The sequence below is a fragment of the Xiphophorus couchianus genome, chromosome 7 (genome assembly GCF_001444195.1).
Source record: "Xiphophorus couchianus chromosome 7, X_couchianus-1.0, whole genome shotgun sequence".
NCBI classification, from domain to species: Eukaryota; Metazoa; Chordata; class Actinopteri; order Cyprinodontiformes; family Poeciliidae; genus Xiphophorus; species Xiphophorus couchianus.
Window position 1 is genome coordinate 20,501,125 of NC_040234.1, and position 15,415 is coordinate 20,516,539.

Genomic DNA, 15,415 nt, shown 5'->3' on the forward strand with positions numbered 1-15,415 from the left:
GACATACACGGGTTATACGGAGGAATAATATATTATTGCCTTCTGTTAGAAAGTCCTGATCTGTTTGTTTATGTTGTTTTTGAGAGAAAGCAAAAAAAAAAAGAAAACAAGATTAGGCCAAGACGTTTATTTATTCAGGTTTGGGAAATAAAGGAGTTTGTTTTTTATTCATAAAGGTTTGGATTAAAGCCTTGAAAGTGGGCTTGATAATAAAACTGCTCCTACTATGTTTTTTGAGGTATACTTATCAAACCAAATGAACTGTAAGTTCCTCTCTTTAACATTTTTACAATAATGAGGCAGTATTCTTTCTAAAACTGTGTGGTATATATTATATTTCACTGTCATGTTGTCGTGCAAATTATGAAGCAATTTAAGAGGCAGCACATGACATATTTTCATGATGCATTTCAACAGCCATTTTAAGTGTTTGTATAAATCTATCAGCTTCAGTAGAAAAGAGAACCAAAAAGATACAACATAGTTCTTATTGTTGTGCTTGTAATACATGAAATGTAACTATGTAATAAATTGAGGTGGATGGAGCGTGGAGGGAGAATCTAAACCATTTCTTCATGAGATGAGTTTTCAATTTACTGCTGGAGATTCGAAATGTTTCTGCATTCATGACCGCAGCGGAAGGGGCATTTTGCTGCTAGAGAGCCGATGGAGAAAAACACTATTGCCCATCAATGTTTTCATTTATTGAAATAGTAAATGAAGAACAAAAGAGAAACAAGAGCTCAATAAAATTTGAAGATACTATAGCCTACATTGTTCTGGGGGTGTAATGTTTTATTTCTGCTTTTTCTCCTTATTTTGATTTTGGAAAAACTGTAGTAGTTTTGTGACCCATTTTAAATCTCCAATTCTCCAAAAAGATAAGTTTTCAGAATGCAGAGACTTCTTTTGTTTTCTTGCAAAACCAGAAATATCTGTTTCCTTTAATCTTTTGCAGTTTAATATTCTCTGAGGGGAAAACAAACTTCAAACCTAAGATTACGTTACATTGTTAAACCAATTATTCATTTAATGCAACTATGCGGAAATGTTTTTGTGACTGATGACTTGTAATCATTTAAATTGCATCCAGAGGTGTCATTTAATTTTTTAACACCTTAGGTGTTTAATAATTATGAAAATAATTCCCTAAAGTCATTAAGTCTATACTTTATTCTTTTCCTTCATTAATTTCCTTCCTCCAAATAAAGCAAGAACTTGTTTTTGCTTCCTTTTTTCTCATTCACTTTATTTTCTATACTTTCTTGCTTTTGTTTCTTTCCTGCTGTCTTTCTTGCTTGCTCTTGCTGAACCTATCCGTAGTTTTCAGAGGTATCTAAGAACTTAAAACATGAACTCAGCACTAGCAGTAAATTCAAGGTTAACTTTTCTATTTTCCATTTCCGAAATGAATTTGTCATGACAAATGTGCAGGAACCCTGTTCAAAGATAAACCATCACCAAAACGCAGAGCCATCTTGGCTCCTTTGTAGGGTTCTCTTACCTCGATCTTATCATGCACTAAAGCTCACATAGCAAAGTCTTAAGCTATGATGGGTTCTGACAAAATTAGTAATTTAAGATATGAAATGATGGACTAAGACATGGCAGTGGGAGAGCCCACTACAAGAGATGATTAATACACTCTTTGATGTCTGGCAAAAGTGCTTGCAGGAATAATCCATTTACAATCACTTGTGGGGGTGTGCGTGTGTGTGCGTGCGTGCGTGCGTGTGTGTTAAGATGGCCCTTAGCGGGAGGCTGAAATAGGAGTCTGGAGGCAGGGGTAGTGCAACCAACCAGGTGTTTTAATCTCCAACATTTAACAAAGATGACTTCCTGCTTACATGGTCATGAGGTGTCGCAGCACCCGCACCTATTACTCCCATCATGTGGCCAACATGCAGGCTTTGTAATCCTGGGCGGTACCAATTAACACACTTCTTAAAAGACAGGATAGAACAAACCACATATACACCAAACAACTTAACAAAACAACCAATCTTCAACACATAAATAACAAACATACTTCATGGTTACATACTCATTGGCTATCTAAAACTACCCTCATATAAATATTAATTTATTCATCATTTCTAAAATACCTCAGGCTTTGTTCCCCCTCTTCCATCTGCACTTGGTCTCTTCCGGAATCTTTACCAGGTGTTCAGGCAGAGGTAAGCCTTAATCTACAAACATTTGTAATACATTTCATAATTACCATACCTACTTCATTTATATTATCCCCCCCAGGACACCCTCAATACCCACTGAGATGCCCTGCATAAAACACCCAATAAAATACTTCAATCTTATTTGTACCCGTCTCATTATCATTTGCACATAATTAAAGTGTTATCCTGACCAGTAATGAAGACCTTCATTACAGTGTGTATGCATGTTTCTGTCCATTCCAGTGGCGTTTGAGAAATTGGACCTTGCTTCATTGCAGTCAATCCAACAATTTGCTGACAGCTTCAAGAAGAGGAACCTGCCACTCAATATTTTGGTAAATAATGGTAGGTAAGAAACATATAGTCTTATTTTTTGGAGTAGTCATTACATGAAGTTCCTTGCAAACATATTCATACCTGTTTTGACCTTTTTCACATTATGTCACATTACAACCACAAAATTCAATGCAATTTTATGGGCTTTATGTGATAGATTAGCACATAGTATTTTATGGGTATGAAATGAAAGAAAGAGATAAACATGTGAAAATGCTCTCTGTCAGGGTGAACCATGGTGGATAGTTTTCTGTTTCTTCTGGAGGAGAAACAGTTCTGGATGTTTACCTCCAAGGAGTACAACTATGAAAACATTCAGCTAGAACTACGTTGGGTTGGTTTAGTTCAAAGCATATGTATGGGCTAGAATGATCTAGACTAAAATAAAATTGAGAGTCTGATACAAAAACTTGATAGTCATGAATGCTCTCCATCTAATCTGACAGAGCTTTCACTTTTTTGCAACGATATTTAGATCTTTCACTCTGAGGTTTAAAGCTGTTGGCTATATTTCAAAAGCTATGCTGCTGTAATTGCAGCAAAACTGAAAATGCAGGTCCAATCCTTTAGATTTTTATTTATTTATTTATTTTTAGTAGCCAAAAAAAAAATTATAATAATTTAAATTTTCCCCAGCTTCATAATCTTGCGCTGCTTGTTTGTGGACAGTTAAAATTCCATTAAAATTCAATGAGGTTTGTGTTCGTAACATGGCGAAGTGTGGAAAACGTTAAAGCAGTATTAATACCTATGCAAGGCTCTGCATGTGCATTACTTTATGTATTCAGCACAAGTTTTAAATCCTCAGCACTGCAGTGTAGTTTTAATGCTGTCAACAGTGTCAGAATTTAAATTCTGTGCAGAGGATTTAAATCTCAGTTGCACCGTTTAGAGAAACATTTTACATATATACATAGAAATTGAACTCAAGCACCTTTTTCCTCCTCATTAAACTCTACTTTAGAGGCAGATATGACACGTAATATTAACATTTAAGTTACTAAATTATTCAGTTTTGTTGTGTTTTCTGTACCTTCCTCTGTTCGTCATGAATGTCATCGCTAAACTTTGAGACATTAAAGTTTAGTCTGAGCTGGGCTTTTCTAGCAGTAACGTGAGAAGTACAGGAGCTTTAAAAAAAGTCTCAGGTTTAATTTATAATGAGATTTCCATGATTGTCTTTAGGTCAAAATTACAAATAGCTTTGGAAATGAAAATCCACTGACATGAATGAATGATTAATTGATGCTAAAAGTCCCATTATCTTATTTCAAACTTGCCACGGTCTTGTAACTTCCTGTAAGTGATCACTTATTGCAGCTGGTTGCTTCTCTGTGCCGGGACTAAAATGGTCTGTTTAGGCATGCAGACAAGTGTCTATGACATAAATTTCAACAATTTCTCTAAATCATGTCTATCCCAAGAGTTTTTCATATGAAATTGGAGGGAGAGACGATGTGAGACTCTGGGTGACTGATGGCGCACAGACCTCATATTAAATTAAGTGGTTGTTTACCCGTGATAGATAGGGTTCATTGGTGCAGCATATGCAAGGGAGCAGCACACAATTCTCTTTCTTTGAGTTTTGCTGTGAATGGTTGTTGTATCCAAAGGCCCTTTCCTGGTACGCAGAGGAGGCAGTCAGTTTTTGGGAAGGTTGCCAATGTCTGTCACCCTTGTCGTTTCCGGGTGCAACACAATGTCTGTGCTATTGACATTTTAAATCACTGTCAGGTTAGTCAGAAAGTGTGATTGCTCATAGCATAAAGAATTTCTGATGGGAACAAGAGGTGGCAGTGACGACAGAAAGCTAACGACTAAATCAACGTGTCACAAGCAGTCCCTTCTTGTTTGTCATTTTGATTGCTCCTAAACAAGAAACATTTTTCACAACAAGTTCAATTTCAATGGCTGAGACACGAGGTACACCCCTGCTTGGTCACCAGGCCCTCACACATGACAAGTTCTAGCTGTAAAATTGCTATCAGATCCTATTAACTTGAAGTTGATGTTCCTTGTGAGATAGCTGGAAGTCGGTTTACAAGTTTGCAAGTTGTTTTGAAAGTCCGTCATCCTAACAAAGCTTTCTTTTTTTAAGTACTTTGAATGAACGGTGAGAGAAAAACCCTTATAATGCAGTAAACAAGAATCTGTAGCATTAGACTGAACACCAGCACAGCAGTGTAAAGTCAGATGTGTTCCCCCAAGCCGAATCTGGAGTATTTTCCTCTGTTCAAGCGTTTCTCCAAATCTAATAAAAAGTTGGGAGCTGTGTTTATTATGATTGGATTTGGGGAGTGGGGGGTTTTGCATACAAAGCTACTAATAACAGATATGTTGACTTTTGTTTATCTTAAGCCGGTGTGATGCTGGTTCCCGAGGGCCGAACTGAGGATGGGTTTGAGCAGCACTTTGGTGTGAACTACCTAGGCCACTTTCTGTTGACCTGGCTCCTCCTGGATGCACTGAAGGATTCTGGGAAGTCTGGTCACGTCTCCTGTGTGGTCAATGTTTCATCGTCAGCTCATTCAATCGGGGAAATCAGACTGAATGATTTAAACAGCTGGTTGGTACACACTTCTTCCACTTTTATGAAATTTCTACACATTTTGTCACATTACAAATAAAATGTTGTTTGATGATAAACCTTCACAACTTTGTACAGAATCTCGAAGTGAAAGAAAATTTTTAAATAATTTTTATAAATTAAAATCTTAAAAGTGGGACACTTTTATTCAGCCTTTTTTTGCAATTGCAGTTTGGTTTGTCTCTACAGGTTTAACACATGTAAAGATTTAAATTTGTGCCCATTCTTCTTTGCTGAGTTGCTCAAACTCAGTAAGATTGGGAGAGTTGCATTCTGGGTGATGGGCTGTGTTTGTTTTTCCTCTGAGGCCTTCACAGAACATCTGTATTTATACTGAGATTGAATTACATGCATGTCACGATAACTGTTTCAACAAATATGTAAAAAACATTATTCTTTAAAAAAGTTATATGCTGCAGTTTTAAGTGCTATTGTAGTAGCAACAGCATTGTAAAGGGCAAATGTTAATTGAATGGTACAACATTTACAAGTCCTGGATAACAATTACCATCTATCTGCCTTGAAGGACCATGAAAATTGTATATTTTTTGCTTAAGGAATGATTGTGGTATTTTTTCCTCATTCAGAAAACAATTTCATACTAGATGTTGTTATACTCGGATGTCTTGGTGTTTGCATTATCATTAGTTGTCTCCATTTGTTTTGGCATTGATGAGATGAAAATGGTTTCACATGTCTCATTATCGTCTCAGCTCTTATCACTGCTGTCAGGAAGTATTAGCAGCTTAGATTCTTCATTATTTTTGCTCATTAACATGTCCATGGGTTATAGCTGATGTTCTTTAACTTTCATTCGTGGCTCTGAAGTCTTCCAGGCAAAGCACTTGTGATAGTGATAACCATCTGTAACGTAAAGAAAAATCTACCAGGACTTTTCTTGTACTTTTGTGTTACGCTTGTAATGAATGTGAGATACAGATCTGTTTAGAAACATGCTGTCGTTCTGTTTTGCTTCATCATTAATGTGGCATTGGCATACGAAGACACCATTATATGGAATAATTGTTGTTTTATTATTATTGGAAATGTGGATATGAGGAGCCTTTTATCCTTCTGATAAATAAATGGTAGCCGGACAGTTGTTTTCTTTTTTCATCATTTGTTTTTATCTGATCTGCATCAAACCTGACAGATTTATTGTTGGGGATCAAAGGGAGCACCGTGTCAAGTCTTTTGAAAGAACAAAAGGGGTTATTTTAGGGTTTCTGCTATTTGAACTGTCAATGATATCACAATGCATGTCATAAAAGTCATCATAAAATCAGTCTAAGCTTTCATATTGAAAGCTAAAAACATAGACTGACTAATCAGAGATTACTATTGATAATTTAGATTACTGATTTCAATTAACACACAACTAAACTAGTTATTTAGGCTCATTGTTATAGTCTAAAGTACTGTTGTGTTTTCTGTTTCTTCAGCCAACATTATTCACCTCATGCTGCTTACTGTAGCAGTAAACTGGCCCAGGTGCTGTTCAGTTCCCACCTTCACCAGGAGATGCAGAGAGAAGGTTTCCCAGTGGTTTCATGTGCCGTGGATCCAGGCATGGTGGATACGGCTTTATATAAACATCTCTGCACACCCCTACATTTGGCACAAAGTCTAATTGCTCGGATCCTGTTCAGGGTAAATGTTACATGTTTTCTAAAAATATATATTTATGTTTTTTAAGGAGAAAAACAAACCCCTAACAAAGACATTGTTTAATTTTGTGCATTGCTTGTGTTTTATTAGAACAAAAAACCAACTCCAGTACCTCCTCTTTGTGAAGTGAGTGATAACTCTATTAAAAAAATGTGATAACACTTTATTTGACGGGTTGTGAATAAGACTGTCATGACATTAACCAAGAAATCATGATCTGACATAAATTTGTGACAAAAGTATTACTGATTAAACATTAGCTTTAATGACATAAAACTACATAATTTCAGTAATACTTTTATAACAAATTTATGTGAGATCATGATTTCATGGTTAATGTCAGGTTGTCATAACAAACTTTGTATTAAAAGTGTCATGATTTACCAAATGACACTTTATGGCATCAGTCATAAATATTCATGAAGACTTACTTATGTTCATGACAGATGTTATGTCATGTTTATGACGGTGTTATGACAGTCTTATTCACAACCCATCAAATAAAGTGTTACCAAAAATTCTGTCAGGAGCACCTGGTTGTGGCTGACTAATAGCAGAATAAAGTTCTTAACATTTCTTCGTTATGACCCCAACTTTGCACACTGGATGATTCGGAAGCTGAGATTTACACATGCAACCAATGCATTCAGTATGTTTTGCAAAACTCAGGTTGAGAAGGTTTAGAGAGAGCTCTCTTCTTTTTCCCATTATCAGCTGCTTCTGCAGTACCATGGTAACAAGAAACCTTTTTTGTAGGTCATCAATTAGCACTAAACCAAAAGAACATTAGATTGAGAGCAGAATTGCTTTAATGTCCCGTCTTCCTATGTCATGTTGCAACTTCCTTTATATAGGAATACTTATTCCTTGTTCCATTCCACTTTATTACGTGTATCCTAAATAATGTTTGTATTTAGGCTTACATTTCTTCTCAGAAACTATTGTTGATGGTTAAAGCCCTTGACATGAACAAATACAGTCCTACGAAAGAACAAATTAAATTAAATTTTATACATACTGTGATCCGATATGACTTGTACATGATGCTTATCACAGAACAATGCTTTTCATGCTCTTAGGAGGCGTTTTAAAATATGCTTATGGTGACAGTAAATCTTTCTTAAAATTTCAACAACACTACATCCAGCATTTACGTCTGGAACAAACTCATGCTTTGTTTGAGCCTAACTTTTCTTCCTGCAGTGACAGCAATCGTTCTACTTTCATGCACAGTAAATACTTTTCATGCTATTTCTTTTTTTGTCAATGCTTTTGCTTTAGATATGTATGCAAGAATACTTTCTTGGAATCTCAAACTATTTTGCATGTATTTGTATTTTTCATAGACTCCTGCAGAGGGCGCTGCCACTGTACTGTCAGCTACTTTTTCACAAGCCCTGGATGAGGATTCTGGCGGAGGCTACTGGACCAACGGGCGAAGGGAGATGACAACCCTGCCTACATTTGACCCTCAGCTTCCATTGAGTTTATGGAAAATCAGCCTCCAGTTGCTGGGATTACAGTAACATGGAACTCTAAAGATGACTAAGAGGACTAAATCTATTTGAAAGCATCACATAAAGACCTTAAACTTGGGCTTACATTATTTCTGACCCTTTTAAAAATTATTTTCCAAATCTTACATGAAGGTGTTGGTTGCACAGATAGAACTGTGATTGGTTGCATAGGGTTTGGCAAGCTGTTGTTATAGACCTGCTTATGAAGGGCTAGCGTGAATAGAATATGTCTTTATATTATGTTGCTTTATTTATATTTCTTTCTAATCAAACAATATGCAGACATACATAAATTTGTGTCATCCAGCAGAACCACTGAACAGATTTCAGTAATCAGTGAATTTGTTCTTGGATATTAATAATTGGCCATCTAAAAATTGCTAAATCTATCAGTTGCAAGACTTTTTTTTTTTCAATGATCCAAATGTTTGGGTTAAGTGATGATGAAAAGGTACACATTAGTAAAATTAATGTTTGAAGTCTAGGATGTACAGAAAAGTAACAACTACTGTTGTTATCAATACATAAATCCATATTTTTCACTCAAAGCACTTTATTTTGTTCTCTCATTCTAGAGCTCTTACTGTCTAACAAGACAGGTTGTCAAGATTTTGCTTACTTTAAAGACATTGCTTAGCACCTAAAAATGATCTAGGAGGATATGTGAAGAATCTCTTTCAACAGACTTGAACTTGGAACAATTCTCCTCAGTCTGTGAATGACTGAACATTTGAAAAATAATATATTGCAAAGCCAGGGTTTCCAGATGTTCATTTTTCTCCATCAGTTCAGACACAAAAAGGAGAAATCAGTCATCAGTTTTCCTTTTTGATCTGTACCTGTTTTGCATTGGGGACATGTGTGCAGTATGCACAGAAGTCTAGGATGAACTCTTATGGACCCAATAAATGTTGATGGGGAACAAAACAATAACCGGTCTTGGAGGAAGGGGAAAAGGAGAAAGCACTTTTTTCTTTTTGGTTTTTTTCTAGCGCACAAACTGTGATTGGTTTCCCACAGCTGCAGCTAATGTCGCTTCCTTATTTGGCGCCACTCCCAGTGCATTGTGGGATGGAAAAATCTCCATGATGAGAAAATAACTCTATCTGGTGAGCTGACACAGACGCTCACTCGGAAAACACTGGAAGCAGCACATCCAGGCGAAGGCTTATCCAGCAAACAAACACAGCTGTCTCTCATGCAGGGCTACACCCTCACACAAGATGCGCCATAATGCCCTCTCCACTGTGATTAATGCATTTTAGCATTGAAGATCAAACGTTTATCTCAAATTGACATTCTTAGGCTAAATTCTTTGCCATTTAGAAGTCACCCTCTTATCTTAATTTGCTGTATATAAAGCAATACTATCACTGTGGTAGCTAATTTAGCTGCTGGCAGACATTCAGCATAGAAGCAGAGAAGTTCCCAAATATATGAATAATTTGAAATTTCTCTCTCTACATGTACAAAGATGTGTAATGAAGAGATTTTTAGTGTTATATTTTTTAGAGTAGCTACATTTAAAGGTTTTGCCTTTTCTTAAGTAGGTGTCTGGATCCGTTTAGGGATGCAGCTCACAATGTCTCCTGCAGAAAACTGAGGTCAAACCAAATCTGTTACTCCTCCCTAAATGAGAGCATAGATAACCTGCTCTGTCCTTTTCCTGTTAATTTATTTGGACAGCTAAAGGTAGGTGAAGGACTTTATTTTACTGGCCTGTTGTTTTTGTAAAAGTCTATCAGATTTTTTTACTTAAACCCGACAAAGTTATCCTGCAACTTTGTCTGTCAGCAATTGTCTGCTTTCTACAAAACAAGATGTCATAAAAAGGGATCATTCAGTTTTAGATTCATAGTAAAGAAATGTTTAATTGTGAAGATCAGGAGTCGTAGGACACAGAGAGGTCTGTATAGTTTGTCCAGTGATTACAATAACTGTTAGTATGCACTGCTATTCAGTCATTAAAAAAAAAAAAATTGTTTCAAATCCATCTGAACAGGAGATCAGATGGAATCATGGAGCACCAGGGTTTTCCTCCAATTAATAGAACAAAGGAACTCCCTCAAGCACGAAAGTTGCTGGTCAGCTGGCTGAAAGAAAACTCTGTTATAGTTTTTACTTGCTTACAAGAAAGATACATTTGGCACAGAATATTTCTGTCAGTGAAAAAAAAAAACACAGTTTTGAAGGTTGACTTTAATCAAAGACAACATTTGTCCTGCTTTGATATTTGTGAGAAGTTTAAGAGAACAGGCTGTTGCGAAACACTTGAACAGACTTTCTGACCCTTTGCTTTGCTATGTTCGTAGGTTTCTTTGTAAATACAACAAAATGTTGAGTTATGACACGTTTGCAATTTCTCCAAGTCCAAATATGATTTATTAATAATTTGATTTGGATATACAAATGCACCAGAAGTCCAGTAAATGAGTTATCTCCACCTTGACCAGTCACAACAGTTTTGTGTCATTGCTTCAAGACATCAGTAATTCAATTCTGAAGCAAGCAAATCATTAGATTTTTTTTGTAGGTTCATAATTGTGTGAGGACTGACTACTCAATGCCAGCAATATTTCTCAGTGTTTGGATGAATTTTATTTTCTGCCTTCTCAGTGTTGTCACACAATACTCGGAAACTGTTCGCCTCAATGCTTCCTTGTTTGATTGTGACTCCCTTAGGCTACTGGAGTAAATAACACACATATTCCCACTGAAACAAATGTGCTTGCTTCCTGTGACACAAATGAAAAAACACCAGCTTACAACTCAGCTCTGCTCTTCTACAGAGTGCAAGGCTACAAATATGTGCTACATCCTGTCAAAGAGCTATCTAGTTTTTCTCAGTCCAGCTGCTGAACTAGGTGTACTTAAATGAGAGAGGAGTGAGGCGGAGGGGACCAAGAGAGCTTCGGACTCTTTCATGTGAGCACAAGGTTATCCAAAGAGTGAGCGTTTGACAGAGACATGAACAAGCAAGTGAACTGTCTGAACTTAAACTGCAAATTTAGAAACGGAGCTAAAACGGCTCCAGTAAGTATTTGTCAGTGGTTTCGTCTATGTGATTAACATGTCTTTGATTATTTAAACCACTGGAGGAGACCAGTGGAGGTGTGTGTAGATTGAAAATGCTTTAATAGCCATTCCTTTGACTGACCTGGGATTACATTTATATTAAATGTTCTAGTCCCATGTTTTGCAAAATCCTAAATGTGTATATGTATATGAAGAGCTGAGTATAAAAGGGGAGCCAGATGAACTGAGTCCTTACTTTGGGACAAATAAACTATAAGAAAATATGTTTGTTCTCCCTGTTCACTTAAAGCATGGGAACCTTGTACTTGTTCTAAGTCCAGGCTTGCATTTTTGAGACTCAACAAAAAAAATTTTCCACCACAGAGTCATGGTAAAAACTCAGTTCATCTCGGCCCTTTGAGGTTTTAAGAAAATGTGTTTTACTTTTCTCATAATTTTTGCTGTTGTTGAGATGCACATATTATTGCTTTTTCTGTGCCTAAGAAAAAAAGAAGTCCCTCTTATGTGACTGTGAATTTTCTCATATAGAACTGAACTAGTAGTAGCTATGATAACGTCTTGTCCCGTGCATTGCCGTAAGTTTTTTCTCTCAAGAGCGTTCGGATGGAGACTGTTTGGTTACGTGTGCCGGTATGCGTGAGTAAGTGTTTGTTTAGTTAAGGGAATTGATGTCCATGTTTCCTGTCTACGGTTGTAACATTCCAGCAGCAGCCACCCCTATTTTTTCTATTATCCAAAGTCTCTCAATAAACATATCATTGTGCCACTCGCTCTCCGTCTCTTTGCACTGTCTCATCGAGAATCTGTCAGCCTGAATATGCTCAGAATGAGACTGCCAGCCTCAAGCAAAGTCTGAACTTTTGAGACATTCTCAGATCTATATGTGAAACACACACTGGTATGTCCCCATGTTCCCATCATTTCAGAGGACATAACATTTCCTTGGATATATTTTCTATTTTGTCTATGGCATTTGTCTTATTTTAAGTCTAGTATAAAATATAGTAAAAAATTATTGCTATCTGTGGATTATTTATTATTTTATGAAAATTTCGGGGGAAAAAAACCTTTTTATAATTGTAGTCTGCATGAAAAAAGGTTTGGCTTAAACTGATGCTCATGAAAGATATTTGAACAGATTATCCATTAATTTACAATATGGCCAAATTACTCTTCGGCTAAGAGAAATCACATAAGGATGTGAATAAGAGGCACAACCTAAATTTGGTTAGCAGAATATTGCCAAGAGCATCACACTGACCCCACCATGTTGTTTTCTTACCATAAAACAGCATGCTGCCATTTCCTCTAGATAAATGACTCACACATACCTAGTTGTTCATATGAGGATAAAATGAAAGATGTATTTTCAAACCAAGCCCATGTTTTCTGGTTTAGATCTGATGGTGGAGACCAAAAGTTAGCATAGTTCCTCTGGGTCATAAACATCTTTCCTCAAGCAAAAAATTTATTGTTTTAACTGATTTAAAATACTTTAAAGCTCAGAAACAATCGATTAATACAACAGTGAGAATATCTCAATATAAATGGCTATTTCAAACGTACAGTACATCTGAAAAGTTGAACAAATGTTGCCACGACACTGCAGATATGTTTTTTTATTGTTCAGAAGGCAACAGCACCTTGTTTCACTGAGGCTGCCCCAAATTTTCAGAGATGCTGAAAGATGGTAGTTTGTACCATTTTGGATATTGTGGGAGTGATGCAAAGTCTGCTGGGTATCTACCCAAAGAACCTTGTAAATTCAATATTGATTAATTTTGCACTTTCACAGGCAAGAATCAGTGATTTCACTGGGAAAAAAATAGACACCATCAACAATGTGGGTGAAGGGAATGTTGGTAGAGGACATTGGAAATGCATGGAGAACATTATTTGATTGCAATTGTGCATAATTGAATTCATTCCCTGAATATGTTTGATTATTCAGTGAAATGTATTTATTTAAAATGCTGAGAAAGTTAATAAAAGTATGAAATATAATTCTTTAGTTGCTCAGCCGTGGAACGTATTTCATTAAGGATGTTTTAGTTGTTGTTTTGCAAAGAAAGAAAAAAAAGAATCTAAATAAACACCTTACCCCAGTAATGTTGGGGCAGCATCTGCTTGTTTCAATCACTCTTTGACATAATTGGCATAAGAACACAGCAACTTTTCACCAAAGGAATATAAGAATATAAAGCTTCTCTACATTTAACTGACTGCAGTGTCAACTCATTCAAAAAGAACATATGAAGGAAATTAGATTAAAAATGACAATGCAAGCATCCTCATTAATGACTGCACAATTGATGCTTAAGTGTTTTGGACAGATTGTGGATTAACATTAATTATAATCTGTTGTGGCATAATTATGCTTAATAATTCTTAGTTAGCCATTAAATTGAGTTTCTTTCTGCATGAAATCCTTATGGATATATAATTAACCCACAATATCCACTTCCCTGTGCCACAAACAGGGAAGTGGAGAGTAAGCCTTTCTTTATGTAATTACTGCCAAAAGCCTCGTGATGTATCATTGCTCATAGCTTATATTAGAGTTCTGTTCATTTCTGTTTAATTTTGAATGCACAGAACAACAGCAGTCATGTTGGGGGTTGAAGTTTTCTTATGGAGATAGGGAAAGACAACTGAGTATTCCTGGTTCTCTGGGTTAGAAACAGAAACCAGAACCGATAATAAGTCATTTCATATCCAGTTACCCATGGACAGGTGATGAAAAAGACAGGGAAGTGATTACATTATTTCACCAGGCAGTAAACAGCTAATATAATTGATGTGAAGAGCACACATATGAAGCACACTCCACACTTTATTCAGTCTAGTAAAGACATGTAAAAATGTCTTAAATTGAATCTTTTATCAGGGAAGCATTATGTAATGATGAAAATTTATGGGATATTGAACTATAAATTTGGAAAGCTTTACTCATGGGAACAATCAAAACAAAGGAAATTTCTAAACCGAAAGAAAACATGGAAAAACCTGGGTTAGCAAATATTGCTGTTTATCATATCACTGCCATCATACTTATTGGTACGTGTTCTATTATGTTGTAAAAGTGCAACTTAATCTTTGTTTTGTATACGAGTTCAGTATTTCATCAGTCTATTGCTTTGTGCACCTCAATATGTTTCCAAGGAGCTTAAAAAAGAAACAGTACTGTGCATCATACGTAACAGTGATGAGGTGCTATCCCCCCATAATCGTTTGTTTCAGATCCACTTGAAGTATTTTTTGCAGAAATGCTTGGTTTCTATTTCATCCAGCCCAAAGATATGGTTTTAGGTGAAGTTTCTGCAAACTCTGAATATTTATTTCAAGATAAACTCAGCAAACGTGTAACCTCGACCCTTTGTTACAGATCCAGTTGTTTTAAACTTGAAGAGCAATCCAAGAAACAGTTCTTTTACTCCAAGGATGCATGAGGTCATAAATTTAGAATTTCAAGTTTCTGCAGAAAATCTGATCAGTTGAAATTATAAAGATGCTTTAGTTACATTGATTTCAAATGGATTTCTGTGGACACCATTAAGCGTAGCAACATTTACTTTTCAACGTCAGATTATGCAACTGCAATGACACAAATAATTCATTTTACAGCCTATAACAAATCCTAACTAGGTGAAGTAATTATGAACCAATGGTGTGGAGAGTGCAAATAAAGAGAAAAGGAGAAGAGTTGTATTAGGAAGTACTAAATTGTTACCAGCTTAATAATGGATGAAGATGCATCAGGTTATCTTGAGCTAAATGTATAATAATAATAATAATAATAATCATAAACATTATTAAACATTGAGGATATTTCCAAACCAAGTCATAGGCCCTAATTTAGATGAACAGAAAACAAGACTGTGTTGAAATGGATTTAAAATTAGCTTCTCAAAGAGGATCAGCTCAGCGAGTAAAAAGTTAACCCTTTGTTTCTTTGAAAGACTTAGTAATTCCACACTTTCCAATGTATAGATAGAGATACAAACTACCAACACTTCACCTCCATCCCCCTAACATGTTCTCCTCATAATTTATTGAAGGTCTTTTTTGCATAGATCTGAAGTCAGTGTGCTGAACAG

General features: G+C 36.0%; 1 protein-coding gene across 3 annotated transcripts in view; it reads left to right on the forward strand.

The window, feature by feature from the left end:
- LOC114148261 (dehydrogenase/reductase SDR family member on chromosome X-like) overlaps window positions 1-12,089 on the forward strand; it is a 41,086-nt gene extending 28,997 nt beyond the window's left edge. For 2 of the 3 annotated variants that reach the window (XM_028023410.1, XM_028023412.1), the window contains 4 exons: window positions 2,418-2,519; window positions 4,869-5,076; window positions 6,540-6,747; window positions 8,112-12,089. In XM_028023410.1, coding sequence (XP_027879211.1) covers window positions 2,418-2,519; window positions 4,869-5,076; window positions 6,540-6,747; window positions 8,112-8,291 — 698 coding nt within the window. In that variant the 3' untranslated portion in view covers window positions 8,292-12,089. The remainder of the gene's footprint in view (window positions 1-2,417; window positions 2,520-4,868; window positions 5,077-6,539; window positions 6,748-8,111) is intronic. The other variant, XM_028023411.1, reaches the window with a different exon arrangement.
- Window positions 12,090-15,415: the final 3,326 nt, after the last annotated feature.